The sequence below is a fragment of the Daphnia pulicaria genome, chromosome 2 (assembly GCF_021234035.1).
Source record: "Daphnia pulicaria isolate SC F1-1A chromosome 2, SC_F0-13Bv2, whole genome shotgun sequence".
NCBI classification, from domain to species: Eukaryota; Metazoa; Arthropoda; class Branchiopoda; order Diplostraca; family Daphniidae; genus Daphnia; species Daphnia pulicaria.
The window spans coordinates 11,296,709-11,319,571 of NC_060914.1; the positions used below are offsets into that span (position 1 = coordinate 11,296,709).

The following is a 22,863-nucleotide window of genomic DNA, read 5'->3' on the forward strand; positions in this document are numbered from 1 at the left end:
GTTGGCATTCATTTAAGTAGACAACCATTTTTTGAAAAGACTGGCATAGTTTCCACCTATATTTTGAATTGAAGTTTCACTGTGTAAAGCTGAAACGTTGAAATTTAATTGTAATTAATTTGATTCAAGCATTTATTCACGCAAATACAGCTCAATTGTTGTTTGATTCGTTTAACATTCCAAAACTAGAGTCTAGAACGTGGTTCTAAATTCATCCGCAGTGGCGCTAGTTACCATTTATTGAATTGGGGCCGAGTCGGCCGTCGTCGGCTAGAGGCGGGGACAGTCAATGGCCTGCGTGTGTGCACGTGCAGTAGAGAAGGCAGCGTGACTAGCTACGTGTTAGCAAAAATACCCCCTTCTCTCTGTCTGCGCAGAGTCTCCCCTCCATATCATCAGATAGAATAGACATTCTACACCCACTAACTCACCAGACTCAGACATACTCGGCCACAACAGATCGTTCATTCAAAAAACAGTTTCGTTCAAAAAGTTCCAACTGAACCGAGTGGATCATTCTCGAATAAAAAGTGTGCCAAGTGCAAATGCTGAGCAGCTAATTCACAAACAAAAAGTAAGGGCATTCAACTATTGACTAATAAGAGGCTGACTATGTTAGAAAAATGAATTCTAGACTTTTAAGGTATTTTATTGGAAAGGTCACCTGTCCAGCTCGTTTCAAGGTTAGCTTTAATTTATATTAAACGGTTTTTTATTAGAATATAACGGTAGCGAAAAACTTGTTCTTATCAGGGGGGCAAATTCAGTTCAGTTTACTGATTATATTTCATTCGTAATAAACCCAATTTCGACTAATATCCGGTCAAAAAATAGAATAGAACGATCTCAAGTCACTATTAATTTTCGGCTGCCCCCGCGTAGCGTACCGAGTCGGCGTGGTGAATCCATTCAAATGTAACGAAAACAGTTGTTCACATGCATTGTGCAGTAATAAATTCAGGGTATTAGAAAGGTAAAAAAAAATGGTAAATATCGATCGATTGGCAACACAAAGCACCGGGCAAAGAGTTTGATCAGGTTTATGTTGCCTCTAGCCATAAACGTCAAACGAAAAAAGAACACGTCAGTTGGTTTTTGTTTAGATGTCCAAGTGACCATGAAGTTTGAATTTTATCACATTTCTTGATTCGAATTTTAGCATTGAATAGATTTATGTTATCTTAAAATTGAATGTTTGTAATTAAGCTGAATTTTAGACCTGGGTTTTGACGTGAGTCGTTGTTTTGTTGCCAACTGCAACGCATTGATGTTGTCCTTGATGGTTTGTTGTGAAAGGTTTATTGTAAATATGTAGTGAAAGATTGAGTGTAAATATAGATTTCCAGCTGCAAGAAATATATTTAGGCCTACCAGCTTATCTTTCTTGGATTAACTGGATCGATTTCTAGAAAGTTGCTAATCAAGTTTATTTTTCTAACAGAGTTCCAGGAAAATGAGCTAAGGTGGATGCCAGGATCAAGCCATATTTTTTCATAACAGCAGCCAAATCGTGAGAGGTTTTTAGAGAAAAGAATCAATTTTCAATCACTATCCCCCACTCTACTCATCAAACCAACTTTATGCTATGTATCGACAGCAAAAAAACATAATGAGTGGCTATGACTCTGAGCCCAGAGAAAAACAAGTTGTCCACTGGTTCAGGAAAGGACTTCGCTTACATGACAACCCCAGCCTGAAGGATGGCTTGAAAGGCTGCTCTACTTATCGTTGCATCTTCATCTTGGATCCCTGGTTTGCTGGCTCATCCAATGTCGACATCAATAAATGGAGGTATAACAAAAATAGTGCTACAAAGTAAATTAAAATCTTTTATTATTAAAAAGCTAATTATCTTTGTTTTCTGTTAGGTTTCTCTTGGAATCACTAGAAGACTTGGATCAGAACCTTAGAAAGCTGAACTCTCGTCTCTTTGTTATCCGAGGACAACCTGCAGGCGTCCTCCCAAAGCTTTTTAAGGTTTGCAACTTAATTTATTTTTTATTTAATTATATTTTTTCCTCCTTCCGGAGATAAAATTCCATTTCAAAACATCAACGCCTTTTTTTTAAGCGGATAGACACTAATTCGCACCATCCGCATCCAGCTCGGTGTCTTGTATTTTATTTTATCAATCAATAACTCTGTCCGGAGGCACTGGGCTTCTGCGTGTCGGGCCACGTGAGGTTTACTACATTACATCCATACAGCTCCCCCATGCAGTATAGTTTGTGTGGGCGTGGTTATTTTTTGCGCTTCTCCCGCCGCTGGCGTAACGGAAAAACTCTCCAGAACAATCTCGCGTGATGTGTTAGATAACACTTTCTATTTCAGTCTGGCACAAATAGTATTTACAATAATCTTATTTTCTCAATATAACGGATCCGAATGTATCAGTTCGATGATTAAATGAATAACGGTGTAAATGGCTTTATTCTAGGAATGGGAAACGACATGCCTGACATTCGAAGAAGATCCCGAGCCGTTTGGTCGTGTCCGTGATCAAAATATCATCACCATGTGTAAAGATTTCAATATCGAAGTCATTACGAGAGCGTCCCACACGTTGTATCATCCACAAAAGTATGTAGGAGTACAAAAGGTTAAACATGTTTGATCTTTGTATCTCTTATCTAATGACATTTTGTTTACTTATTCGTAATAGAATCATCGAGAAGAATGGCGGGAAAGCTCCCTTGACTTATCGCCAGGTATTTTGGACCTTATTTTATTGTAAATTGTAATTTGAGGTTTAATTTTCTGTTTGTGTAACTGACAGTTTCAAAACATCATTGCCTCGGTGGATGCACCGCCGCCGCCCGAGTCGGACATAACTTTCGAATCGATTGGACGTGGTTACACACCCATGGATGAATCCATGGACGACCGTTTCAGCGTGCCCACATTGGAAGAATTAGGTATACTAACGATCGATATTTTCTTTCTGGCCATTCGATTTACGTTTGACCGCTCTTTCGCAGGCTTTGATACGGATGGTTTGATGCCGGCCGTTTGGCATGGCGGCGAGACGGAAGCACTGACTCGTTTAGAAAGACATTTGGAACGTAAAGCGTGGGTAGCTTCATTTGGCCGGCCCAAAATGACGCCACAGTCCCTTCTCGCCAGCCAGACTGGACTTTCTCCTTATCTCCGTTTTGGTTGCCTATCTGTCCGTCTTTTTCACCAACAGCTCACCAATTTGTACAAAAAAGTGAGCAAGATATTATCCATTTTTAAACTTTGAACCAAATTTTTAATCTTTTCGTTTTATTGCTTCCCCAGATTAAAAAGGCACAACCACCCTTGTCATTACACGGTCAAGTGCTTTGGCGCGAATTCTTTTACTGTGCAGCTACAAATAACCCCAACTTTGATAAAATGATTGGCAACCCCATTTGTGTCCAAATTCCCTGGGACTCTAACGCAGAAGCCTTGGCTAAATGGGCCAATGTAAGTTTTTTGTAATTCTACCAAGTTTTAAAAACTTTGATTTCATCTCAAATGTTTTATCAATAAAGGGCCAAACTGGATTCCCATGGATTGATGCCATCATGACTCAACTAAGGGAAGAAGGCTGGATTCATCACCTGGCCCGTCACGCCGTGGCTTGTTTCTTAACTCGAGGTGATTTGTGGATCTCTTGGGAAGAAGGCATGAAGGTATTTGTGTTGCAGTCAATTGGTTTCCATTCGGTATTTTCTGACGTCATCGATTTTTGTAGGTATTTGAAGAGTTACTGCTGGATGCAGATTGGTCTGTCAATGCTGGCACCTGGATGTGGCTGTCATGTTCGTCTTTCTTTCACCAATTCTTTCACTGCTATTGCCCTGTCAGATTTGGCAGGAAAGTGGATCCCAACGGGGATTTCATCAAGTAACCACAGAGATTATTTTCACTTCTATTTTGAGAAATGGTTTGACTGATTTGGTCTCATCTTTCAATTTTAGAAAATATCAACCGGTTCTAAAAAATTTCCCTCTGCAATACATTCACGAGCCCTGGAATGCTCCCGAGTCGGTGCAACGAGCTGCAAAATGCGTCATCGGCAAAGATTACCCGTTGCCCATGGTGAATCACTTAGAAGTGTCGCAGTTAAATATCGAGCGCATGAAGCAAGTCTACCAGCGACTAACTCAGTACAGAGGAACTGGTGAGTCATTGCGATCGATAACTCGCCTTTTTTCCATTTCTGATGACTAATGTTGCATTCCTTCACCATAGGCTTAATGTCACATTCGCCCCAAAGTGATAACGGAATCATCATCAATGTCGGAAACAAGAACAAAAATGAAAACAGCCATGCAAAGCAATTCAGGACTGACGAGCTTCGACAAAACGCTGTTCAGAGAAACCAGTCCAACTTGAACTAATCAATGTTGAATCACTAACGGTAACTAACGTAAATTTTGCCTGGGATCTCTTCATCTCTCTCTTTCTCTCTTCTCTTAAATGGTTTCGCGCCATTTAAAGGAAATCACAATGTACATAATTCTAATTAATATTTCTAAAGATTTTCCCCCCTTTTGTGATTCCATAACTTTTCTCCTCCTTTAACCGGTCCCTCTTTTATACGGGATGATTTTACTGTTGACAATGGACGAATCCATTCATATTTCTATAAGGAAAAAAGAAAAAGCCAAACTTGGTACACATTCTTATGTGCTAATCGATTGTACAAAAAAAAAAAAAAAAAAGATTCCCTCGTTGTTCGTTGTCCATAATTATATACCCAAATTGATATTCAAAACAGATTTTTATACGGAAATCCTGCGTATTAAACAATACATTTGTAACATTGTTTTTCTTTAGAAATTATCCGGGTTTTTGGTTTTTTGAAATACTGGACAGTCTTGTGTATTTTATCGCGCAATTGGCTGGAAGGGGGGGAGGACGTCATGAACTTAGAGAAAATGTGACAAAACGTGAATTTTTTTTCTTTTACTTAATTATTACGAACTAGAAAGTAACAAATTGTAAAATGATAGCGTTTTCTAATTTGTGTTGAAAATAATATTGGACGATAATACGTGCAGTTTTTGCATAACCGTCGAGTCTGAACGGTACACCGGAAACCTTGATAGGTAAAGCTAATGTAAAAAAAAAAAAAAAAATCCCAAGTCACGTCATTCCATTAGGAGAAGGAACATGGAAAAAGTTAAACTGCGAGCCAATCATTTGTGTGAAGAAAAAAGTTAAAAACTGATGACATTTTCGAGAGATTTTGGACTGTACAATGACGGTCGATTGAGCCCTTTCTTGGATGGTATTCATTTGTTTTCCTTTTAAGTTTGGTTGCTCTTTTTCTTTCCTTTGATTTTAATCATTAGCAGGAACATCCACCTTCTTGGTCTGTAGCCAGGTGATTCGCGTTGGTTGATGGGCGGAGGTCGACAGCTAATTGGAGGGGGTAATTGAATGATTTTGTAAGTTTGATTTCATTGGGCCACAGAACAATTAAAGATATAAATTAAAGAACGCACACCACAAAAGATACCACTAAACGAAAAATACTGAGAAAAGCAAAATTGTTGTCTAATTGGGAGGAAAGAAAAGCAAGCGGTGTATTAAGATGATTTGATGATCCACACACAACATTATCAGGACAAAAGTTCAGGTGAGTGCCACGTAGAAACGTGACGTAAACAGAATCAAACATGCCATTCATTTGTTTGAAAGAAAGAGATATAAGTATAGAGGGTGTAAGAGAAAAAACGCATTCCAGCGGGTTTGGAAAAACAAAGAATCTCTTTTTAATTAGCATTATTTGATATTAATGAATTAAATAACTTGAAAAACATTTCGGAAGACCCAATTATTGGATAAAAACTAGTGAAGACCAAAGTAATGAAATAAACGAAGGATTCAAAATTTAAGAGTGCTTCTGATGATGATAGGGGCTGTATAACGATATAAGCACTCGAGATGTAAAGCTACCATTTGTTTTACTTTTCTTTTGTTTTTCGTTCGTTACCAACCAGAAAAATTATTCTGAAATTTCATTCCGCCAATTTAATGTTCTCAAACCGTCCCTTATATTTTTAGCAAAAACACTAAACGGTATGGATGAAAATTGACGATAAATATGTTTTGTTTTATCGCTATCTCTTGCTCATATAAGACGAGAAAGCAGGCAAAACTATTGCTCTTAATGTTTGAATAAAGTCGTGTAACGACGAAGAAAAGTAATGATTTTAGGAGGGAGGAAAGGAGGATTTCTTATTGTTTGTTTAACATGCACAGCCGCCCTCTGCAGGTTTCAGCTCCACCGGTGCGTTATTCAAATCGATCTCCGTGACTAAGAGGACACAAAAAACGAATTAAGGAAAACAACAACAAAAAAAAAACATATTCAACTTAAAAGTCGTAGAAAGAAAAAGCATCCTGAAACACCAAATGAATCAAAGCGACATGCAAAACAAGTTTAGGAGATATAATAAACAGGAACTATGGACACCGAAAGGAGAAGGGACTTATAGAAGAGAAATACTAGTAATGCTCGGCTATAGAAAAAAAAGTTCTTACTGTCTTCTGGAGGTTTCTTATCAGCTTCCATACCGGGAAGTGCGGCGGCTACACGTCGGAAAAGCTGCGGGAAGAAGGAAGAATGAAACAAAATTGTACGAAACAAGTTTCGTGGATCGTGACAAAAAAATTTAATTTGTCCTACAAACCTGTTTAACGTTGTAGCCAGCTTTAGCGCTTGTTTCAATAAACATAACGTTAAGCTCCCTCGCCTTCCGTTCTCCTTCCTCGGTAGAAACCTGGAAAAGCAATCATTTCCACTATGACGTAGGAAGTTTAAAATGCTATTTGCACTAGTGTGGACTGACCTGCCGCTTGTCTGAGAGATCTGTTTTGTTTCCAACCAACATAATTATCACATCACTCCCTCTTTCTGTTCTCACATCATCAATCCACTTGGATGTCTGATGGAAGGAATTTGCATCTAAACAGGATAACAAAAAATTATTGTAACTTGATGGTAATTCAAAAACTGTGGTTTGATTTCTTACTTGTTATGTCGTAAACCACCACAGCTACTGTAGAGTCACGGATGTATGAAGGTATAAGGCTGCGAAATCTCTCCTGTCCTGCGGTATCCCACAGCTGCAACCTAACCTGAATTTGGATAGCATTAGTCATTGGGATTGCAAAATAGTTATGCATGATGAAATTTTTACTTACAGTTCTGTCTTCTAAGTACATTGTTTTAGACAAGAAATCTATCCCAATAGTGGCTTGATAAGTATTGTCAAAACTGTCGTACATGAACCTCGTAATCAGTGATGTCTTTCCAACTGTAAAAATAAAATAAAATTTAACAGAAGATTCTAAATAACAGAAATCCGGCATTAAGAATATTCTATAAAAGCAGTAAAAGGTTAATGACCAGACTGTTCGCCGAGAAACACCAGCTTGAATTTCCGGAGCGGATTGGAGAACTCATTGGAAGTCGTCATCTTGAAAAAGATAAACGCAAATTTCCCTTATTTAGATGGCCAACCAATTTGGCCTCTAATTTCAGAGATCGAGTAAACAAATAAATTCTTGAGATGGCCAAATATTATTTGCCGAATCAGTAATAAGCCAACACACCCCAATATGACAGTTCGCTCACTGTCCACGTATCAATTGGTCTCTTTAGTTTGCCGTGCTACTGCTCTGCAGGGACCAAAACGTGCGTTGCCATTCTGTAATTCACAACTTTTACACCTTTGTTTGCTCATTGTGAATATATTTAATGGCGTAAACTTTAAACATAATAGCTAGTAAATTAAGTAATTTATTTTTTTAAAATTATTCATTTAATTCAATAAGAAATGAATGCAAATGCTGAAATCGATTAAATTCGAAAAATAACCCAAAAACGGTTTTGTGACGTAAAATTTCATGGCCAAGAAAATCACATAAACTCGATCAAGAAAATTAAAAAGTTACTACATGGGGTTTGTGTTGTATGCACAAATAATAATTAAACTTCTTTTTTTGTCGAACTCGAAGAGGGCGCTTTAAAGCATTGAGTGCCGTGCTAAAAACTGTTTTCCGTTCAGTCGTTCGTTCTGCTCATCTGCTGCTATTGCAGTAAGGATTCTTTCACTAACAGAATTTCCTGAAAGTACTGACTAAATTAACATCAATAGTTTAATTGTGTCATTTATCAACTTTTTGACGTGGAGTTAACCTTGTGAGAATAAAGCTGTTGTTGCACGTAACGGTCACTTTGCATAAGTAACAAAAACGTGTCGGTTTCGTTGTGTCGGATGATGTCGAGCATGTGATTTTTCTCGTAACATTCAAGACTTCTAGATTTTGGCTTACAGCTCGAGAGAGTTGCCGGAAATCGGTTCTATATGAGTCAGCCGACCGGGAAATTGATTGGAGTCAAGCGAAAGCATAGTGACGAAAATCAGGTGGAGGCAAAAAAGCCTACCATGGAGGAGGCAAAGAGGGCCAACTTCTCTGCCTTGGTCAGCACGAATGGATTGACGAAATCATCTCCAACAGTAGTCAAACCAGCTGCTGGAAATGTCAAGAAAATTGTCATCAAGTCTATGAAAGAACTCCCCAAATTGCCTGAGAATTACCAGGTTATTTATTCAATTTGAAATTAAATTCTCGATACATCTGACTGTTGAACTTTTTTTTGCAGGATGTTGCTTGGCAGAAGCTGGAAGAAGCTGTTGTCGCTATACAGAATTCAACCTCAATAAAATCAGCCCTAGAGGACTTGTATCAGGCTGTGCAAAACCTTTGCAGCCACAGTTTTGCCCCCCTTGTGTACAGCAAGTTAAAAAACTTGACAGGTTTGTTGCGAAATTTCATTTTCAAAAGTAATATTATCTCAATAATTTTTGTTTTCTAAAATGTGTTACAGAATCGCACGTTCAATCAAACCTAGCACAGTTTTTGGCTGAATCCATCGATCCTTGTGTTTTTCTTAAAATGATGAACGATTGTTGGCAATCTCATTGTCAACAAATGATTCTTATTCGTGGCATATTTCTCTACCTGGATCGCAAATACGTACTTCAAAATCCGGGCATTATGTCTCTTTGGGACATGGGATTGGACACTTTCAAGGTCCACATCATCAGCGATTCACTAGTCCAAACCAGAACGGTCGACGGTCTCCTATTGCTCATTGATAAAGAGCGCCAGGGTGACACAGTGGAGCGTTCGCTTTTGAAATCGCTTTTACGCATGCTCTCCGACCTTGGTATCTACCACGAAGCCTTTGAGACCAAGTAATCTACACTCTGCATAAACATCGACCTCAGGGCAACAGTTTGATTAATCATTTTTGTTGTCAGGTTTCTGTCATCTACAGAACGAGTCTACAGCACCGAGGGCCAGCGCCTGATGCAGGAACGTGAAGTGCCTGAATATTTAGCCCATGTTGATAAACGATTACACGAAGAGAATGAGAGGCTACTACACTATCTAGATCACTCGACCAAGTATGCATATCAAATTCAAAATAATTCAGGCAGAGAGAATAATATTTCTTGGCATTGGCAGACGGGCGTTGATATCTACGGTGGAGAAACAGCTGATTGGTGAGCACTTGGTGCAGATTTTGCAGAAGGGTTTGGACGCCTTGGTTGAAGAAAACCGCATTTCTGATCTGAAACTCATGTTCAGTTTGCTGTCGAGAGTTAAAAATGGGCCGCAAGAGCTCAACACGAATTTCTGTACCTATGTGAAGAAGCGCGGAAGGACCATCGTCATCGATCCCGAGAAGGACAAAACGATGGTTCAGGAGCTGCTCGATTTCAAAGAGAAATTAGACAATATTGTAGTGACGTGTTTCGGTCGTAACGAAAAGTTTGTCAATAGCCTCAAGGAATCCTTTGAGAACTTTGTCAATCAAAGGCTGAACAAACCAGCCGAGCTCATCGGTAAGAATTCAATAGTCTTACATCTCTTTTGACCTCTTCAGTAACCTCTTTTTCAATTATTTCTAGCCAAATTCGTCGATTCAAAACTACGTGCTGGCAATAAAGAGTCGACCGAAGAAGAGATGGAGCGGTTACTCGATAAAATAATGGTTTTATTTCGATTTATTCACGGCAAAGATGTATTCGAAGCATTCTACAAGAAGGTAAAAATCTTTGGACATGCGAGTTCATTTTTTTATTAGGTTGACATTCTATTTGTGCAATAGGATCTGGCCAAACGACTTTTGGTAGGCAAGTCAGCAAGCGTTGACGCCGAGAAGAGTATGTTGTCGAAATTGAAACAGGAATGCGGCGGTGGATTCACTTCCAAGCTAGAGGGCATGTTTAAAGACATGGAACTCTCTAAGGACATCAACGTCGCGTTTAAACAGGTACAATAATATTGCTCAAGTCGCCTTGGTAGATTTCTTCAACATTAAAATTTTATTTTAGTATATCGCTCATCTGAATCAACCTGATTTGACTAATATGGATCTGACGGTGAACATCTTGACGATGGGCTACTGGCCGACCTATGTGCCCAACGAAGTGACACTACCACCCGAAATGGTCAATTTTCAAGAGACGTTCAAAAAGTTTTATTTGGGCAAACATTCTGGCCGCAAATTACAGTGGCAACCCTCGCTCGGCCTGTGTGTTGTGAAAGCTCACTTCCCTCAGGCGTCTAAAGAGCTTCAAGTCTCCTTGTTCCAGACCCTGGTGCTCTTGCTGTTCAACAATGCTGATGAATTGCCTTTCGAGGAAATCAAAGCCGCCACCAACATCGAGGTAAAGTTTTTCGTCCATTTTTAATGTAAACTGGATTTCTCAATGATTTTTTTATTAATTAACAGGACGCTGAATTACGGCGAACTTTGCAATCGTTGGCCTGTGGTAAGGCTCGTGTTCTGCGGAAATTGCCAGCCGGCAAAGACGTTTTGGATGGAGACAAATTTACCTATTGCAAGGACTTTACCAACAAATTATACCGCATCAGGATCAACCAGATCCAACTGAAAGAAACGGTAGCAACTTGAATACAGCATTTGCCATTTTTGAAAATTTACTAATGAATTTTTCGTGTGTCAAAATTAGACGGAAGAGCAACAAGCGACAGAAGAGCGGGTGTTCCAGGATCGACAGTACCAGATCGACGCAGCTATCGTCCGTATCATGAAAATGCGCAAGACGCTAACCCACAATTTACTCATTACTGAACTGTACAATCAGCTCAACTTCCCGGTCAAGGTATTTAAATGAGTTTTAGAACTTAACGATAGAACTTTGTCAAACGATGTAATTATTATCTAGCCCGCCGATTTGAAGAAACGAATCGAGTCGCTGATCGATCGAGACTACATGGAACGCGACAAAGATAACCCCAACCAGTACAACTACGTGGCGTGATCCCTCCCAACAATACCACCAACTTTCCAAGCCTATTTAAAAGATAACCAGGTGTGCTGGGGAGGTTGAAGCAAATAGGGAAAATGGAGGTCGGAAGGAAAAAAAAGAAAAAAGTTGAAGGATAAAAATGATGCAACAATATTTAGCGCGTGTATTCATCAGCAGGAAGCGGAAGACAGATCGAGTCATGATTAGTTGATGGCGCAAATTTGGGGTTGTATGTTTTTTTTTTAATTATTATTTTTTTTTTTGGTAATAGTGTTACAATAAATAATGGAGAAAAAAAAGATTAAACAAAAAGTTGTCTGTCTTCCGCCAACTGTCGATGGTTGTTTTCCTTATCCCTCTATTTTTAGTGGCCGTCGCGGAGGGAAGAAGGTGATCAACAGATTGAAATGTATTGATTCGTTCCTTCCGCGGTAACCATTGCAAAATGTTTATCTCCTCCCCTCCTGATTTTCTCTTCAATAATCGCCTCTTCTCATTTTTCATTTGAAACATTGATTTATTTCCCCCTTTTTTTCCAACAAGTACCCATCCACACTCACACACTCCATCTTATGTCAAAACTCCCGCCCTTTTAAAGAGAAGAAGAAGAAAACAAAAAATTGATAAAAAGGAGGAAGAAGAAAAATACTTTAGATAGCGAATACATTGAAAATGGTGTTTCATTGTTTACCCGCATTCTTTGTTAATTTGCATTGACTTTTCAGCGTCGCCGGAAGGAGCGCAATGGTAAGAATTTTTATTTTCTGTTCTTTTTTCTTCCCCTAATTTTTTAGTGTAACGAACAGTTGTTTTAGGCAATTGTTTCTTTGGAAACCTTCACGGTAGGTTGAGGGCGACCAGGATATTAATACCTTGTCTCAAATGGCAAATGAATAATAAGGCAGACAGGTGTTCTTGTTACAGCCTCGTTAAAAGACGTGCCATTTCACCGATAATACGAATATCTTTTCTTCAAGTTACATTCCCAATATTTGCTGGAAATTGAGAACCAGTTATTTTTTTTTTCATAATCATTTATAGCCTCAAGTAACCCTTCTCTTCCATCTTGTTTTTAAGCTTTTGCCAGGTACGTCTACAAGGTTGAGTATACTAGCATTTCCATGAAGGTAAAATGACTTATTTTTTGGCTAGCATTTGCTATGTACTAATCAGCTGCCTTTTTTAGATTCGGTGGTAGTACCCGGTCCCCTCTGCTTTTCTCTTTTTAGCTTTATTGTTATATGATGATGTCCTCACTTCACCTTGGAGAAAACCAAGAGGGATTCCCCTTTTCCCTCGTTAGTTGTATACAACTTTTTTTTTGCTTCGTCATTCATGGCAAATTTCCAGTATTTATCTTTATTTTTCTGCACCACTCTTATGTCGGACGTGCCCCGAAGCGTTGTATTCTTTTTTTCTTTTCAATAGGGACCCTACGTGCGTGCTTATATCCACCACATGCAGGTGAGTGTAAGGATGCGGCTCTGGGCTCGGTTGAACCTCAGTCGTACGTTGGTGTCGCTGCCAGACAGGTTGTTTGTAGTGCACCTTACCACTCTTGTTTACAATGATTTTTTAAATCTTCTTGTTGGAAGTGAAATCAGCGAATCAACATGGAAGGGAATTGTGAAAAATCGGTTAACAATGACGAACCTGAAGTCAAATTGAAGGGAAGGGCTTTGCTGATTTACGATTTGAAACAACGTCGATTGATTCCGACTAAAATCCTATTCTTCGTCGTCTTATCCAGTAAGTCTCTGACTATTTATTTTAATTTTTTTGTGCTATGTCATCGTGACTTGGTGGAATATGAAATTGGGGTCAACAGCGAGTTGAAAGCGCAGAAAAAATAGGTTAACTTACCATTTTTGTTTTTTTTTCCCGAAAGGTATTGGAGTATTGATGCCGTACATAACCATCCACATGAAATCGCTTGGCATCAGCGTCGAAGAAACGGCCATCATTTACGGAGTGTTTCCGCTGTTTTCCATTTTCGCTCCTTATGCAATGGGCATCATTGCCGATAAGTTGGGAAACTTTAAGGTAACTAAACAATTACAATGATTTCTTACAAGAAACTCAGTTATGTAACCATCAGGATCAACTTTCAACTCACCCTAAATTCCTTAAAAGGCGTGGAACAACTTTCCAATTCATAATGTGTATTTCTTTCAAGTTATTTACGAGCACTGGCTTCCTCTTCCGTGTTACCGACAACGCCCCAAATTTATTATGTAACTTGTTTATTTTCTCTCTTTTATGCGACAGGTGTTACTTAGCGTCACCATGTTGTTGGCCATGGCCAATGCACTCTTGTTCCTCGTCATCCCAACTGGCAGGTTCATAGAAAAATACCCGGCCAATTTGTCGTTGGCCGTTGGTTGCGGTGGTGAAGGCGGAAGATTGGTGCTGACAGATCTCGACTCGAAAACGTGCGGATTTCGGAATTCCGTAGACGGGAATCTTTCCTTGACGGTAACGGAATGCGGTTACGTTTGCTACGATGATATTCATCAAAAGAGTCAATTGAAACAAGATGAAGATCAGTCCTCTTCGCTTCCGGCTGATTGGCCATCGCCTGATCAACCCCACAAGAAATTCCGGCACGGAATATTTTTCCGGGATAACTGGGGACTTGACATCACCTGTTCTCCAGGGCCCTCACCCTTGACTCCGACCAACTGCAGTCTCAACCGGAACGAATCTCCAGCTCGGATTAACTCTACAACCAAATTCCATCACGTAACAATCCGGTTAAATAAAGACACGGCGGATAGCGACCAATTTCCCATAGAGCGGACGCTTTTCAACGGAGCTTTCCCGTTAAGCGATGGACTCCAGTGCAGCAACAGTTACGATCAACCGATCAAATTAGTCCAACCGCTGGTGTTCACCTTGAACGGGACACTGAAATTAGGTGATGATGGAACGTTATCCGCTTGGACATCGCCGGAAGGAAGTTCTAATTCGGATCGGGTTGTTTATCGGACCTGCCGTTCCCAGTGCCTCGTTCAAACCCAGCGGAAGAATCTTTGCGGTGACGACGCCAACGTCATCGTCTACGATCCGCAATTGACCTTTTGGCTTTACTTGTTTCTTCGTCTCTTTTTCGCCAGCCTTTTGGGCGGGTTTATGGTCCTTTTCGAAGGGGCGTGTTTGGCCGTTGTCATCCAGTACAAAGGAGATTTAGGACTCCAGAGGATGTTTGGCATTTTAGGCACGATGATCTTCAGTCCAGTCTCTGGAGCTTTGATTGATTATTATAGTATCAATCAAGATATCTCCGATTACAGGTGTTATAGTAGTTTAACATAATTATTATTTAATTTAATTAATCTTCATATTTGTATTATAGACCTGCGTTTTACCTCTACGCCGTGTTGGTCGGATCGGCCGCTGTCGGGGTGTTTACGGTCGATTTGGATTTCCGACCTCCTGCCAAAGAATTATTAAAAGATATCAAGTCGATTTTTGCTAATGTCGAACTTTTGGTTTTCTTCGTCGTCATTTTTACTTCTGGTCTATTTTGGGGCTACATTGAGAGTTACCTGTTTTGGTTCCTGGAAGAAATGGGCGGCACAAAGTCCTTGATGGGATTAACGGTCACCGTTTCTTCCTTATTTGGTATTCCGGCTCTCATCTTATCGGACGTCATCTTTCGCCGGATCGGCCATCCCAACGTCCAAATAATCGGATTCGCCTTCTACGTCATCCGGTTAATAGGTAATGAAACAACAAGAAAACTCTAATTAACTAAGCGATCATCATCATTATTTTTAATTTCCGAAACTATGAAGGTTATTCGTACATTTACAATCCTTACATGTGCCTCATTTACGAGGCCCTGGAGGCCATTACGACGTCGCTGATGATGACGTCAGCCGTGGCCTATTCCGCCCAACTGAGCACTCCGTCTACCCTGGCAACTATTCAGGGAATGGTGGGAGGAACTTACTACGGAATCGGTTTGACTTTTTTAATGGATTTGTATTCTCATCAACCAAAAAATTTGAAACATTTTTTTATTTTATTTTGTCATAAAAGGTCGAGGACTTGGCAGTTTTGTGGGCGGATTTCTAATGAAATTCTACGGGACCCGTTCAACATTTCGAATCCTGGGCGCGGCCGCTTTCTTTGTTGGCTTGAATTATTTTTTCTTCAACTTATTCTACATTCGTCGTAAACGTCTGAATAAGGAGAAGGTGGACAAGAAGACGCCGGACGAGCTGAAGCCCGACATCCTTGGTAAACCAGACGCTGATTCTTCCCAGGGACTGAACAATCCAGTTTTCGTACCGGATGATGATGACGTGACAAAAGCTGCGAATAAAAAGGGCAAGTTCTAACAACTAAAAACTGACATTGTAACGTGCGCAAAAACTCTCCTTTATGTTTATTATCCTTTTTTAAAAAGAAATACTGTTCCGGCCAAATGACATATCCGCTATTCGTTATATTATGCAACCAAATTTGTTTTGTTTGCCATTCAGTAAATTCAACAGAATTCATTTCCCCTTTTGAAAATTGTACAATGTACATTAAACGACAATATTCTTGGTTTTTGATGGAGAAAAGTGGTTGACAAAATTTTTTAGTTTAGAATTCAATTTTCAAATTTGGACGACGTTCGTGATAAAAGATCTTTTCAGACGTTCAGAGAATCGCTGATGACGTAAGTGGTCGTTTTTCAAGTGAGGTACCCTGGCATGAATCCTTTATGATGACAACATTCTCGTCACGATTTACTGTCATAATGCACATCCTCTTTCACTATTGCGTGACGATCGCAGCTTCGCAACATTTAGAAGGCCGCAAATGTGTGACAGCAAATAATTCATACGAAACATTTCCACCGGATGTAACAAATATCCGCTACTATTATTACTAATATCAAGGACATTTCCCAATTTCTCTTTTCCCCATAGGAATAATTCATTTGGGTATTTCCTTAAAATAGATTTTTATCAAGAAACGTTGGATCCATCAAAAAAGTTCATCGTCCCAACGTTGACGTCTATTTCTAACCTATTTATTATTTTTAGCACATCGACTGTACAGTCATACTCGCGTTAACAAGCCGATCATGTTGCTAAAGGAAAACGAATTAGTATTCCGGGATTACGAGTGGACCAGCTGCACGAACGGCGACAGCACCAAGGTCTTGCCCAACAGTAACGTCCAAGTAGTTTCGCCATTTTTCAGTTTGGACAACTCGGTAGCAGAGAATCGTGACGACTACAATAGCTTCCGGTTCGGCATTCGACTATTAGGTAACAGCATCATCTTTGATAAATTCCAAACGGTCGTCTATTTCTACGCCCACAAACTGGAGAACGTCGACATAAGAGCCGTCGAGTGTCTTGTCGCCAATGGAAGTAAAACGGAGCAGACGATCCGCTTGCAAACCAAATTCCCAAACACACAAGTCATCCATCATCGAGTGTTTAGGAGCGAAGAATTTCAAACTTACGACCACCTTTCCGACAAGGGAATTTCCCTCAAATTCCGCGTTTACATGGCCAACAACAACAACAACATCCGGACGCATTTGCGGTTCGAGTTGAGGGACACCCATTTCGGTCAAGAAATGTGGACAACTGCTCAAAAAGGACAAATGACGGACTGCGAGTTTGTTGTCAAGAGCCAAATTTTCTTGGCCCATCGGGCGATTGTAGCGGCCCGTTGTCCCGTTTTGGCCAATTCACAGCGGGTTGACGATTGCCATCCGGAATCGTTCAAAGCTCTGCTCTATTTCATCTACACCGGCTGTTTATTACCCGGAATGAACGCCATCGATCGACGGCAGTTTGACGACCTAGCGAATCATTTTCAATTGGCCATCCGATCAACGATTGCCGATCAAACGGATGGAATGACTCGACTATTTATGGCCATTCAACCGAAATTAAAATCACGTGATCAATTAGCCGTGGAAATCAGGTAAAATTGTCATTCAAACAAAGTGAGAAATAGTTATAACATTTTAATTTTAACACAGGGAAGATCACGGAAGAGTTTCTCAGGCCGGAAGAGGTCTCTGCCTTCACTTCGATTACGTCAGGACATTCCGATCGGGCGAAACTGTGACGCCGGAAGTGTTCCGGTTCGATCGCAAAGGTTTTTTCGGCGTGACGCTGACTGAGAACCCGCACAAAAACGGACACAATTACCAACTGACTTTTTCCAGTTACCACCTGGTCGGTGGCTTCAAATTAGTCAGCGTCACTTACGACATTAAAGATGGCCGCTCTTCTTCTTCGACACCTTGCAACATGACGAAAATGTTTGAGGTGGGCGGAGGAGATGACGAGACGTTGAAGGTTTTCCGCGAAGGAATTTCGTTGCCCAAACATTCCGACTCTAATCATTGCCCCGCCAACATTCACGTGAATTTCACAGTTCACCTGGCGGAAGTGGATGATGGCTGGGGCTACCGTCTACACGATCCCCGTCTGCCGGCTCAATTCTGGTCATCTGCTAAACGAGGAATTTCGACTGATGTTCAATTACGTGTGGGCCGTCGCTCATTTGCAGCTCATCGGGCGATCCTATCGGCCAGGAGTTCGGTTTTCGCCGCCATCTTGAAACGCGATGAATGTAACGACAGCTGGAATAATAATATTGATGATGGACGGTTATCCATCATCGACATTGGTGAAGATCTGGACCCGGATGTCTTCCAAGACTTTCTCGTCTTCGTCTATACGGGCAGGTTGAGGACGACGGAAAACATGGCCGAGCTGTGGGCCGCCGCCAACAAGTATGACGTCAAGACGCTGGAACGAATCGGCGAATCGGCCAAAGGCAGGACGGCGATGGAGGAATTGTGCGTCACGTTAATGTCAAGTCTGTGATATTTATTCGTGTTGTATGGAAATATACTTAAATTTGATTTAATCTCAAGTTCCGTCTGATGTTAAAACCTTTTTTAGCGTGAAGAATAATAAAAGCGGTAATTAGTTATCTCGTGACGTGTTGTGTGTAAACATTTTCAAAATTCCCGGGCGGAGGAGGATCACGTGATGCCCAAAAAGAATTTCCGACATTCCAAATCAAATGAAACTTGTTTTCTTTTTTTAACGAAAATGATTTAATAAAAAACCAGGATCTAGTAAAACAAATTTTAAAAAACTCTTTTAAACATTTAAAAAGAAATAACAATTAAATTGCGAGATCAAAATATAATGGCAACCACGCTTCACGTGGTCGAGTTCAGAGGATGGGGTTGAAAAATTTATCCTGAAACAAAACACTGTCGTCGATGAATCAGTTGTTGTGTGTTACTTGTGTTTGATTGAAAAATAAAACGATGCGTTTAGAAGATGACGAACTCGTGTTTTACGACTACCAGTGGGTCGTGAAAAACAACGTGATTTCAGAAGATAAGCAATACGTTTCGCCATTTTTCGGCCTAGACATTTCACCCCACGTGAACGAAGCTGCTTCGTTTCGATTCGGTCTGCGTTTGAGAACGAGTGTCGAGTCACGTGTCGTCAAAGTTGTCGTTTTATTATACGTCCATTATCTAGATACTTTGGGCATCGGTGTGACCGACGTCGAGTGTTTGATCAACAATAATGACTCGTTGAAATTGAGCCAATCATTTCGAGATGCCAAAACTTTGATTTTCGAAAGTAAAGAACTATTTCTGGCCACAGATAATGGCGTCCTGGTTCAAGAGTCGTTCATCATGGTGTACCGAATATACCCGAGCAATTCCATGTACGGCTACACGATGGATGGCCAACCAATTTTAGATTACGGATTCGAGCAGTGTGATACCAATTTCGGCGAAGAAATGTGGTCAGCTGCTCAGAAACGAGAGTTGACGGATTGTGAATTTGTCGTCAATCAAACGGTTTTCCCTTTCCATCGTGCCGTTTTGGCAGCCCGATGCCCAGCTTTGGCAGATTGGCGTCATCTCCATCATCCCAGCATTCCGGTCGTTGACGCTCACGAGGCCGTTTTCGAAGCTTTCCTCTATTTCCTATACACTGGCCAGATCTCGTTGCCGGTGGACACGGATATGTACCGGGAATTTGTTGACCTTTTCATCAAATACGTCAGGAGAATTCCAGATGAGATTGGCAATGCCATTCCTTGGCTAAACGAGTCGTCATCCGACGTATCTACAGTCAACATCAGGTATTTTTGATCCAAGAATTTCACGATCGAATGGCTCATTTGAATGTTATTTTTCCACAGTCAAAACCAGGGGACGGTGTCGTTCATCCGCCGTGGCATCAGCTTAGAGTACAGCTACGAATGCAAGTTCAAATTGTTTGAGAAACCTGCCATCCAGACGGCCCGTTTCAACGGCAAAGGCAATTTCAACGTGGACTTCAAGAAACTGAAAGCCAACAGCGACGACGCCCAGTGTGAAATTTCCATCTGCAACACGAGTCCAGTCAACGGACTCAATCTGATTGACGTGTCCTACTATCGACAGGGAGTCAAGTGTCACCTGTCTGAATTCAAAGAGGAAAGATTCCGTGGCATCTTGAGCGTTCCCAAGGTTCCCAGGGACGTCAAGAACGTCCTGGACCCTTCAGCCGGTGACGGCAACTTCCTCAAAATCTCCAACAGCGACCAGTACTCGCTGCTGACGGAATTGGAAATTTACCTGGCCGAGGAGGAAGGCGAGTGTTGGGGCTACCGTTTGCGGGATCACCTGCTCACTGCCCACCTGTGGTCGGCGTACACGACCCAAGAATGGACCGACGTCCATCTCTGCATGTCCAGGAACGTTTTTCTGGCTCACCGGGCCGTCCTGTGCGCCCGCAGTCCCGTTTTTGCCTCCATCATCAAGGCCAGCAGCTCAAGCGAGAATAAGAAGGTCGACGTTGAAGATGTGGAGCCCGTCCTGTTTGAAGACTTTCTCTTCTTCCTCTACACGGGCAGCGTGCGGAATTCGGAGAATCTGGCCGATCTCTGGCCGCTGGCTAGCAAGTACAACGTCAAAACGCTGGAAAAGATTTCACAGTTTGCTTAATTCTAACTCTCCTTTGGCCTCAAATCATTACCAGCCAAAATGTGTACATGTAATCTCTCAATTTCATATGCAACACGACTATAAAAATGGCCGGAAATTAACATAAGTTTATTTTTTGTCGTTCGGGAATGTCCTGGTGTATTATTCAAACGGAATGAAATCGATTGGATGACAAAACTTGTCGCCATCTTATTTTGGTATAGAAACTTGAAACGATGACGTCATTTCGAGTCGATCAATCACGGCGATCGTGCGACGAGTATATCCTGGTTCTGAACATCTTTTTGACGCGACACATTCTCTTCTTTTACACGTGCAGGAATAAAAAATATCCAAAAAATGTTGTTGTGGTTTCGTTGTACATTCGAGGTGTAATTTAACAAAACTATTTCTATTTTTTTGCTGTAGGTTAAAATGGGCGCCGACGATCCGGCGGGGGACATCGATTATCTCCGTGTGTCCTCAAAGTGACAGTTGAACAACATGACAGTCGGAGGGTCAAGGAAACGGATGTTCAACACCGGCAGCAGCAGCCAGCCCCCCCCTGATTTGTGTCTTTTTTAGAAAAAAATACCGAGTCAAGTACTTTTTGGTGGAAAAATAAAGAGAGAGGTGCTACAAGTTTGATGGCTGATGGATTGCGGTGAGGTGCGTATAAATTTGAATATTTTTAAATAAATTAATGAAACATTTTGGGCGACTCTTTAACAGCCCAACAACAAGTTAAACGTTGTCTTAAAAATGTTTGTGTGTGTATTTCTTGTAGACACCCGGATCGAAGAAGAAGAAAAAAAAAACATCCGGAATTCCAGTTGGAAGAAGAAAAAATAATAATAATCGTGACTCGGGGGAAAAACACATGAGAAGCGGCTACTGTACATGGGGGCCTGGGTCTTGCCTTGGGTTCAGCCAATGATTTATAATGCCGCGACGGATGAGGGTACGAGTGAAAACATTCATCACTTTGATGGACAACGTAGGCCACCATTCGAGTTTTCCATCAGCCCATCGACCGATCTAGTCCATCCGCGTTAAAATTGATTGAATTAATTTCCAGAGAGAAATGCGATCGGATCGGGGCAATTTGATGTTTCCAGCAGAATTTATTCTTTCCGCCGAAATAACAGCAGGCCGTTACACCCGGATCTTGTTTTCTTTTCATCATCCGCTTCGTGTCGAGAGTAGAGAGATGAAGAAAAGAAGAATCAGAGAGAGAGAGAGAGAAAGAAACATTTTCTTCTGTGCTGCTGCTGCTGCTGTTCAGCCTAAGGAAATGTATGCGCATCCCAATTTTCATCTTTTTTCTTTCATTTGAGCCGGATGCGTCCATCTTCTTTCTCCTGTACAAATTTTGTGTGTTCCATTTTATTATTTCGTTCGGGATTTTCTATTTAGATTTATTGTTTTATTTTTTTCATTCGGTTTCGACAGGTTGGATAGAAATCGGGACCCGTATAGGAGAGACACACAGCTGATAGTTTGGTCAGAAGGACGTGATATCCCTCTCACCGCCGCCAAAGCCGTCGATTATTTATGCATCACGAATGAGACAAGTCACGTCGTTCGTCAGGACTCGGGAGAAATCTGCCATCCTCGAAAATGGCAAGCGAAAATTCATTTGAATCAATTTCTCATTTTCAAATCTTTTTTGGAGGGAAATTCAAAAATAGAAGAAAACCAGTTTTTCTCTCATTTCGAATCGGAATGAGTTTTCAAACAAGTTGACTGACAGCTGTGTATACGGCTCGTCTAGACATTGTTGGCTTGATGGACAATGCGGGAAACAGTAATGATTCAATTAACCGAATGATTAATCAGAAAAATGGAGGGGGAATAACTTTTTTTTCTTTTTGGCAAAATGGCAGACAAAAGAAGTTAGGGGCTTTGCACACAACTATTTTCTTCTATTCTTTCTAGAATTGAAGAAAGGCTAATTTGCATTTACTTATAATAATCAGAGCTGTGTGCGTGTAAGCCCACCAACCGAGTTCAGCGTGTCGGGGAAGAAAATCGTGCGCGACCTTGCGGGATTTTCAAAAAAAAAAAAAATTCGGGAAAAAATTGTGTTGAAGCTATTTGATAATCGAGAGGTTCAAAAAAATCACCCACAGAGTTTTGTATGTACCCGCAGACCTTGTACCAGATTAGAAAAAAAAATTTTTCTACACGAAAAACAAACAAAACGAAAAAAAAAAAAAAAAAGTTCTGTCATGCTCGTCCCGCTTTTTTTTTCCCGCTTTCCTCCGTGTCGTTTATAAACCCGGATGCGCGACAATCTCCCACAAAAGAAAAGAAGAAGAAGAAGACACCTGATGTCCCTTTTTTATTTATTTTTGTGTGTTACACAGCGAAAAAAAGGTAAAGAAAATAGAATTTGACCATTTGGCACATTAATAATTGGTTGCCATTTATCTTATCTCTTTTTCTTCACCTCATTTTTGTGTTGTTTTCTTTCTCTTTGGCCAAAGTGTTGCGGCGCGCGCGCATCCGGTTGGCTTATTTTCTCGGAGATCCTTTATTTTTTTTTTTTTTGTTAAATTT

At 40.7% G+C, this 22,863-nt stretch overlaps 6 protein-coding genes across 13 annotated transcripts; 5 read left to right on the forward strand and 1 right to left on the reverse strand.

Moving 5' to 3' along the window:
* The first annotated feature begins 298 nt into the window (after positions 1-298).
* LOC124326121 (cryptochrome-1-like) lies at positions 299-4,809 on the forward strand. Of its 7 annotated transcripts, none has more exons than XM_046784768.1 (13): positions 299-574; positions 1,439-1,517; positions 1,598-1,791; positions 1,869-1,977; positions 2,438-2,580; positions 2,663-2,708; positions 2,777-2,915; positions 2,979-3,208; positions 3,280-3,447; positions 3,516-3,656; positions 3,719-3,870; positions 3,945-4,147; positions 4,219-4,809. In XM_046784768.1, exons 3-13 carry the CDS (start codon positions 1,610-1,612, stop codon positions 4,365-4,367), a joined length of 1,662 nt encoding a protein of 553 aa, XP_046640724.1. In that variant the 5' UTR covers positions 299-574; positions 1,439-1,517; positions 1,598-1,609; the 3' UTR covers positions 4,368-4,809. The 7 variants fall into 7 exon arrangements, with proteins under 7 accessions (XP_046640724.1, XP_046640722.1, XP_046640723.1 ...); XM_046784766.1 differs by having other exon boundaries at positions 1,442-1,517; XM_046784767.1 differs by having other exon boundaries at positions 1,442-1,510.
* On the reverse strand, positions 4,674-7,649 carry LOC124326529 (ras-related protein Rab6). Of its 2 annotated transcripts, none has more exons than XM_046785428.1 (7): positions 7,388-7,649; positions 7,183-7,295; positions 7,011-7,116; positions 6,828-6,943; positions 6,669-6,758; positions 6,520-6,583; positions 4,674-5,391 (listed from the first exon to the last, which is right to left on the reverse strand). In XM_046785428.1, exons 1-7 carry the CDS (start codon positions 7,455-7,457, stop codon positions 5,321-5,323), a joined length of 630 nt encoding a protein of 209 aa, XP_046641384.1. In that variant the 5' UTR covers positions 7,458-7,649; the 3' UTR covers positions 4,674-5,320. The 2 variants fall into 2 exon arrangements, with proteins under 2 accessions (XP_046641384.1, XP_046641385.1); XM_046785429.1 differs by lacking the exon at positions 4,674-5,391 and adding an exon at positions 5,534-6,292 and having other exon boundaries at positions 7,388-7,647.
* Positions 7,650-7,933: 284 nt separating this feature from the next.
* LOC124326072 (cullin-4A-like) lies at positions 7,934-12,020 on the forward strand. The gene is made up of 11 exons (XM_046784684.1): positions 7,934-8,585; positions 8,648-8,801; positions 8,873-9,242; positions 9,309-9,455; positions 9,517-9,896; positions 9,963-10,099; positions 10,163-10,327; positions 10,389-10,724; positions 10,790-10,960; positions 11,031-11,183; positions 11,247-12,020. The coding sequence occupies exons 1-11, from the start codon at positions 8,349-8,351 to the stop codon at positions 11,340-11,342; spliced, it is 2,346 nt and encodes a 781-aa protein (XP_046640640.1). The 5' UTR covers positions 7,934-8,348; the 3' UTR covers positions 11,343-12,020.
* Positions 12,021-12,115: 95 nt separating this feature from the next.
* LOC124326083 lies at positions 12,116-15,904 on the forward strand. The gene is made up of 7 exons (XM_046784699.1): positions 12,116-12,457; positions 12,517-13,079; positions 13,219-13,373; positions 13,599-14,623; positions 14,686-15,053; positions 15,128-15,295; positions 15,375-15,904. Exons 2-7 carry the CDS (start codon positions 12,944-12,946, stop codon positions 15,674-15,676), a joined length of 2,154 nt encoding a protein of 717 aa, XP_046640655.1. The 5' UTR covers positions 12,116-12,457; positions 12,517-12,943; the 3' UTR covers positions 15,677-15,904.
* Positions 15,905-15,992: 88 nt separating this feature from the next.
* On the forward strand, positions 15,993-18,227 carry LOC124326115. Its single transcript, XM_046784758.1, has 2 exons — positions 15,993-17,270; positions 17,329-18,227. The coding sequence occupies exons 1-2, from the start codon at positions 16,414-16,416 to the stop codon at positions 18,182-18,184; spliced, it is 1,713 nt and encodes a 570-aa protein (XP_046640714.1). The 5' UTR covers positions 15,993-16,413; the 3' UTR covers positions 18,185-18,227.
* A 324-nt stretch (positions 18,228-18,551) lies between these two features.
* LOC124326136 lies at positions 18,552-20,423 on the forward strand. The gene is made up of 2 exons (XM_046784798.1): positions 18,552-19,475; positions 19,536-20,423. The coding sequence occupies exons 1-2, from the start codon at positions 18,640-18,642 to the stop codon at positions 20,320-20,322; spliced, it is 1,623 nt and encodes a 540-aa protein (XP_046640754.1). The 5' UTR covers positions 18,552-18,639; the 3' UTR covers positions 20,323-20,423.
* Positions 20,424-22,863: the final 2,440 nt, after the last annotated feature.

Excerpts from the sequence above, each read along its gene's own strand:
- LOC124326121 (XM_046784765.1), top strand. The coding sequence starts at position 1,586 with ATGTATCGACAGCAAAAAAACATAATGAGTGGCTATGACTCTGAGCCC. Across the intron at positions 3,657-3,718 it reads CTTGGGAAGAAGGCATGAAG|GTATTTGAAGAGTTACTGCT; the intron begins GTATTTGTGTTG and ends CGATTTTTGTAG. Across the intron at positions 4,148-4,218 it reads AACTCAGTACAGAGGAACTG|GCTTAATGTCACATTCGCCC; the intron begins GTGAGTCATTGC and ends CCTTCACCATAG.
- LOC124326529 (XM_046785428.1), bottom strand. The coding sequence starts at position 7,457 with ATGACGACTTCCAATGAGTTCTCCAATCCGCTCCGGAAATTCAAGCTG. Across the intron at positions 7,117-7,182 it reads TGTACTTAGAAGACAGAACT|GTTAGGTTGCAGCTGTGGGA; the intron begins GTAAGTAAAAAT and ends ATCCAAATTCAG. Across the intron at positions 5,392-6,519 it reads TAAGAAACCTCCAGAAGACA|CTGTCGACCTCCGCCCATCA; the intron begins GTAAGAACTTTT and ends CCCTCCAATTAG.
- LOC124326072 (XM_046784684.1), top strand. The coding sequence starts at position 8,349 with ATGAGTCAGCCGACCGGGAAATTGATTGGAGTCAAGCGAAAGCATAGT. Across the intron at positions 9,897-9,962 it reads CAAACCAGCCGAGCTCATCG|CCAAATTCGTCGATTCAAAA; the intron begins GTAAGAATTCAA and ends AATTATTTCTAG. Across the intron at positions 11,184-11,246 it reads AGCTCAACTTCCCGGTCAAG|CCCGCCGATTTGAAGAAACG; the intron begins GTATTTAAATGA and ends ATTATTATCTAG.
- LOC124326083 (XM_046784699.1), top strand. The coding sequence starts at position 12,944 with ATGGAAGGGAATTGTGAAAAATCGGTTAACAATGACGAACCTGAAGTC. Across the intron at positions 13,080-13,218 it reads ATTCTTCGTCGTCTTATCCA|GTATTGGAGTATTGATGCCG; the intron begins GTAAGTCTCTGA and ends TTTTCCCGAAAG. Across the intron at positions 15,296-15,374 it reads AGGAACTTACTACGGAATCG|GTCGAGGACTTGGCAGTTTT; the intron begins GTTTGACTTTTT and ends TTGTCATAAAAG.
- LOC124326115 (XM_046784758.1), top strand. The coding sequence starts at position 16,414 with ATGTTGCTAAAGGAAAACGAATTAGTATTCCGGGATTACGAGTGGACC. Across the intron at positions 17,271-17,328 it reads CAATTAGCCGTGGAAATCAG|GGAAGATCACGGAAGAGTTT; the intron begins GTAAAATTGTCA and ends ATTTTAACACAG.
- LOC124326136 (XM_046784798.1), top strand. The coding sequence starts at position 18,640 with ATGCGTTTAGAAGATGACGAACTCGTGTTTTACGACTACCAGTGGGTC. Across the intron at positions 19,476-19,535 it reads GTATCTACAGTCAACATCAG|TCAAAACCAGGGGACGGTGT; the intron begins GTATTTTTGATC and ends ATTTTTCCACAG.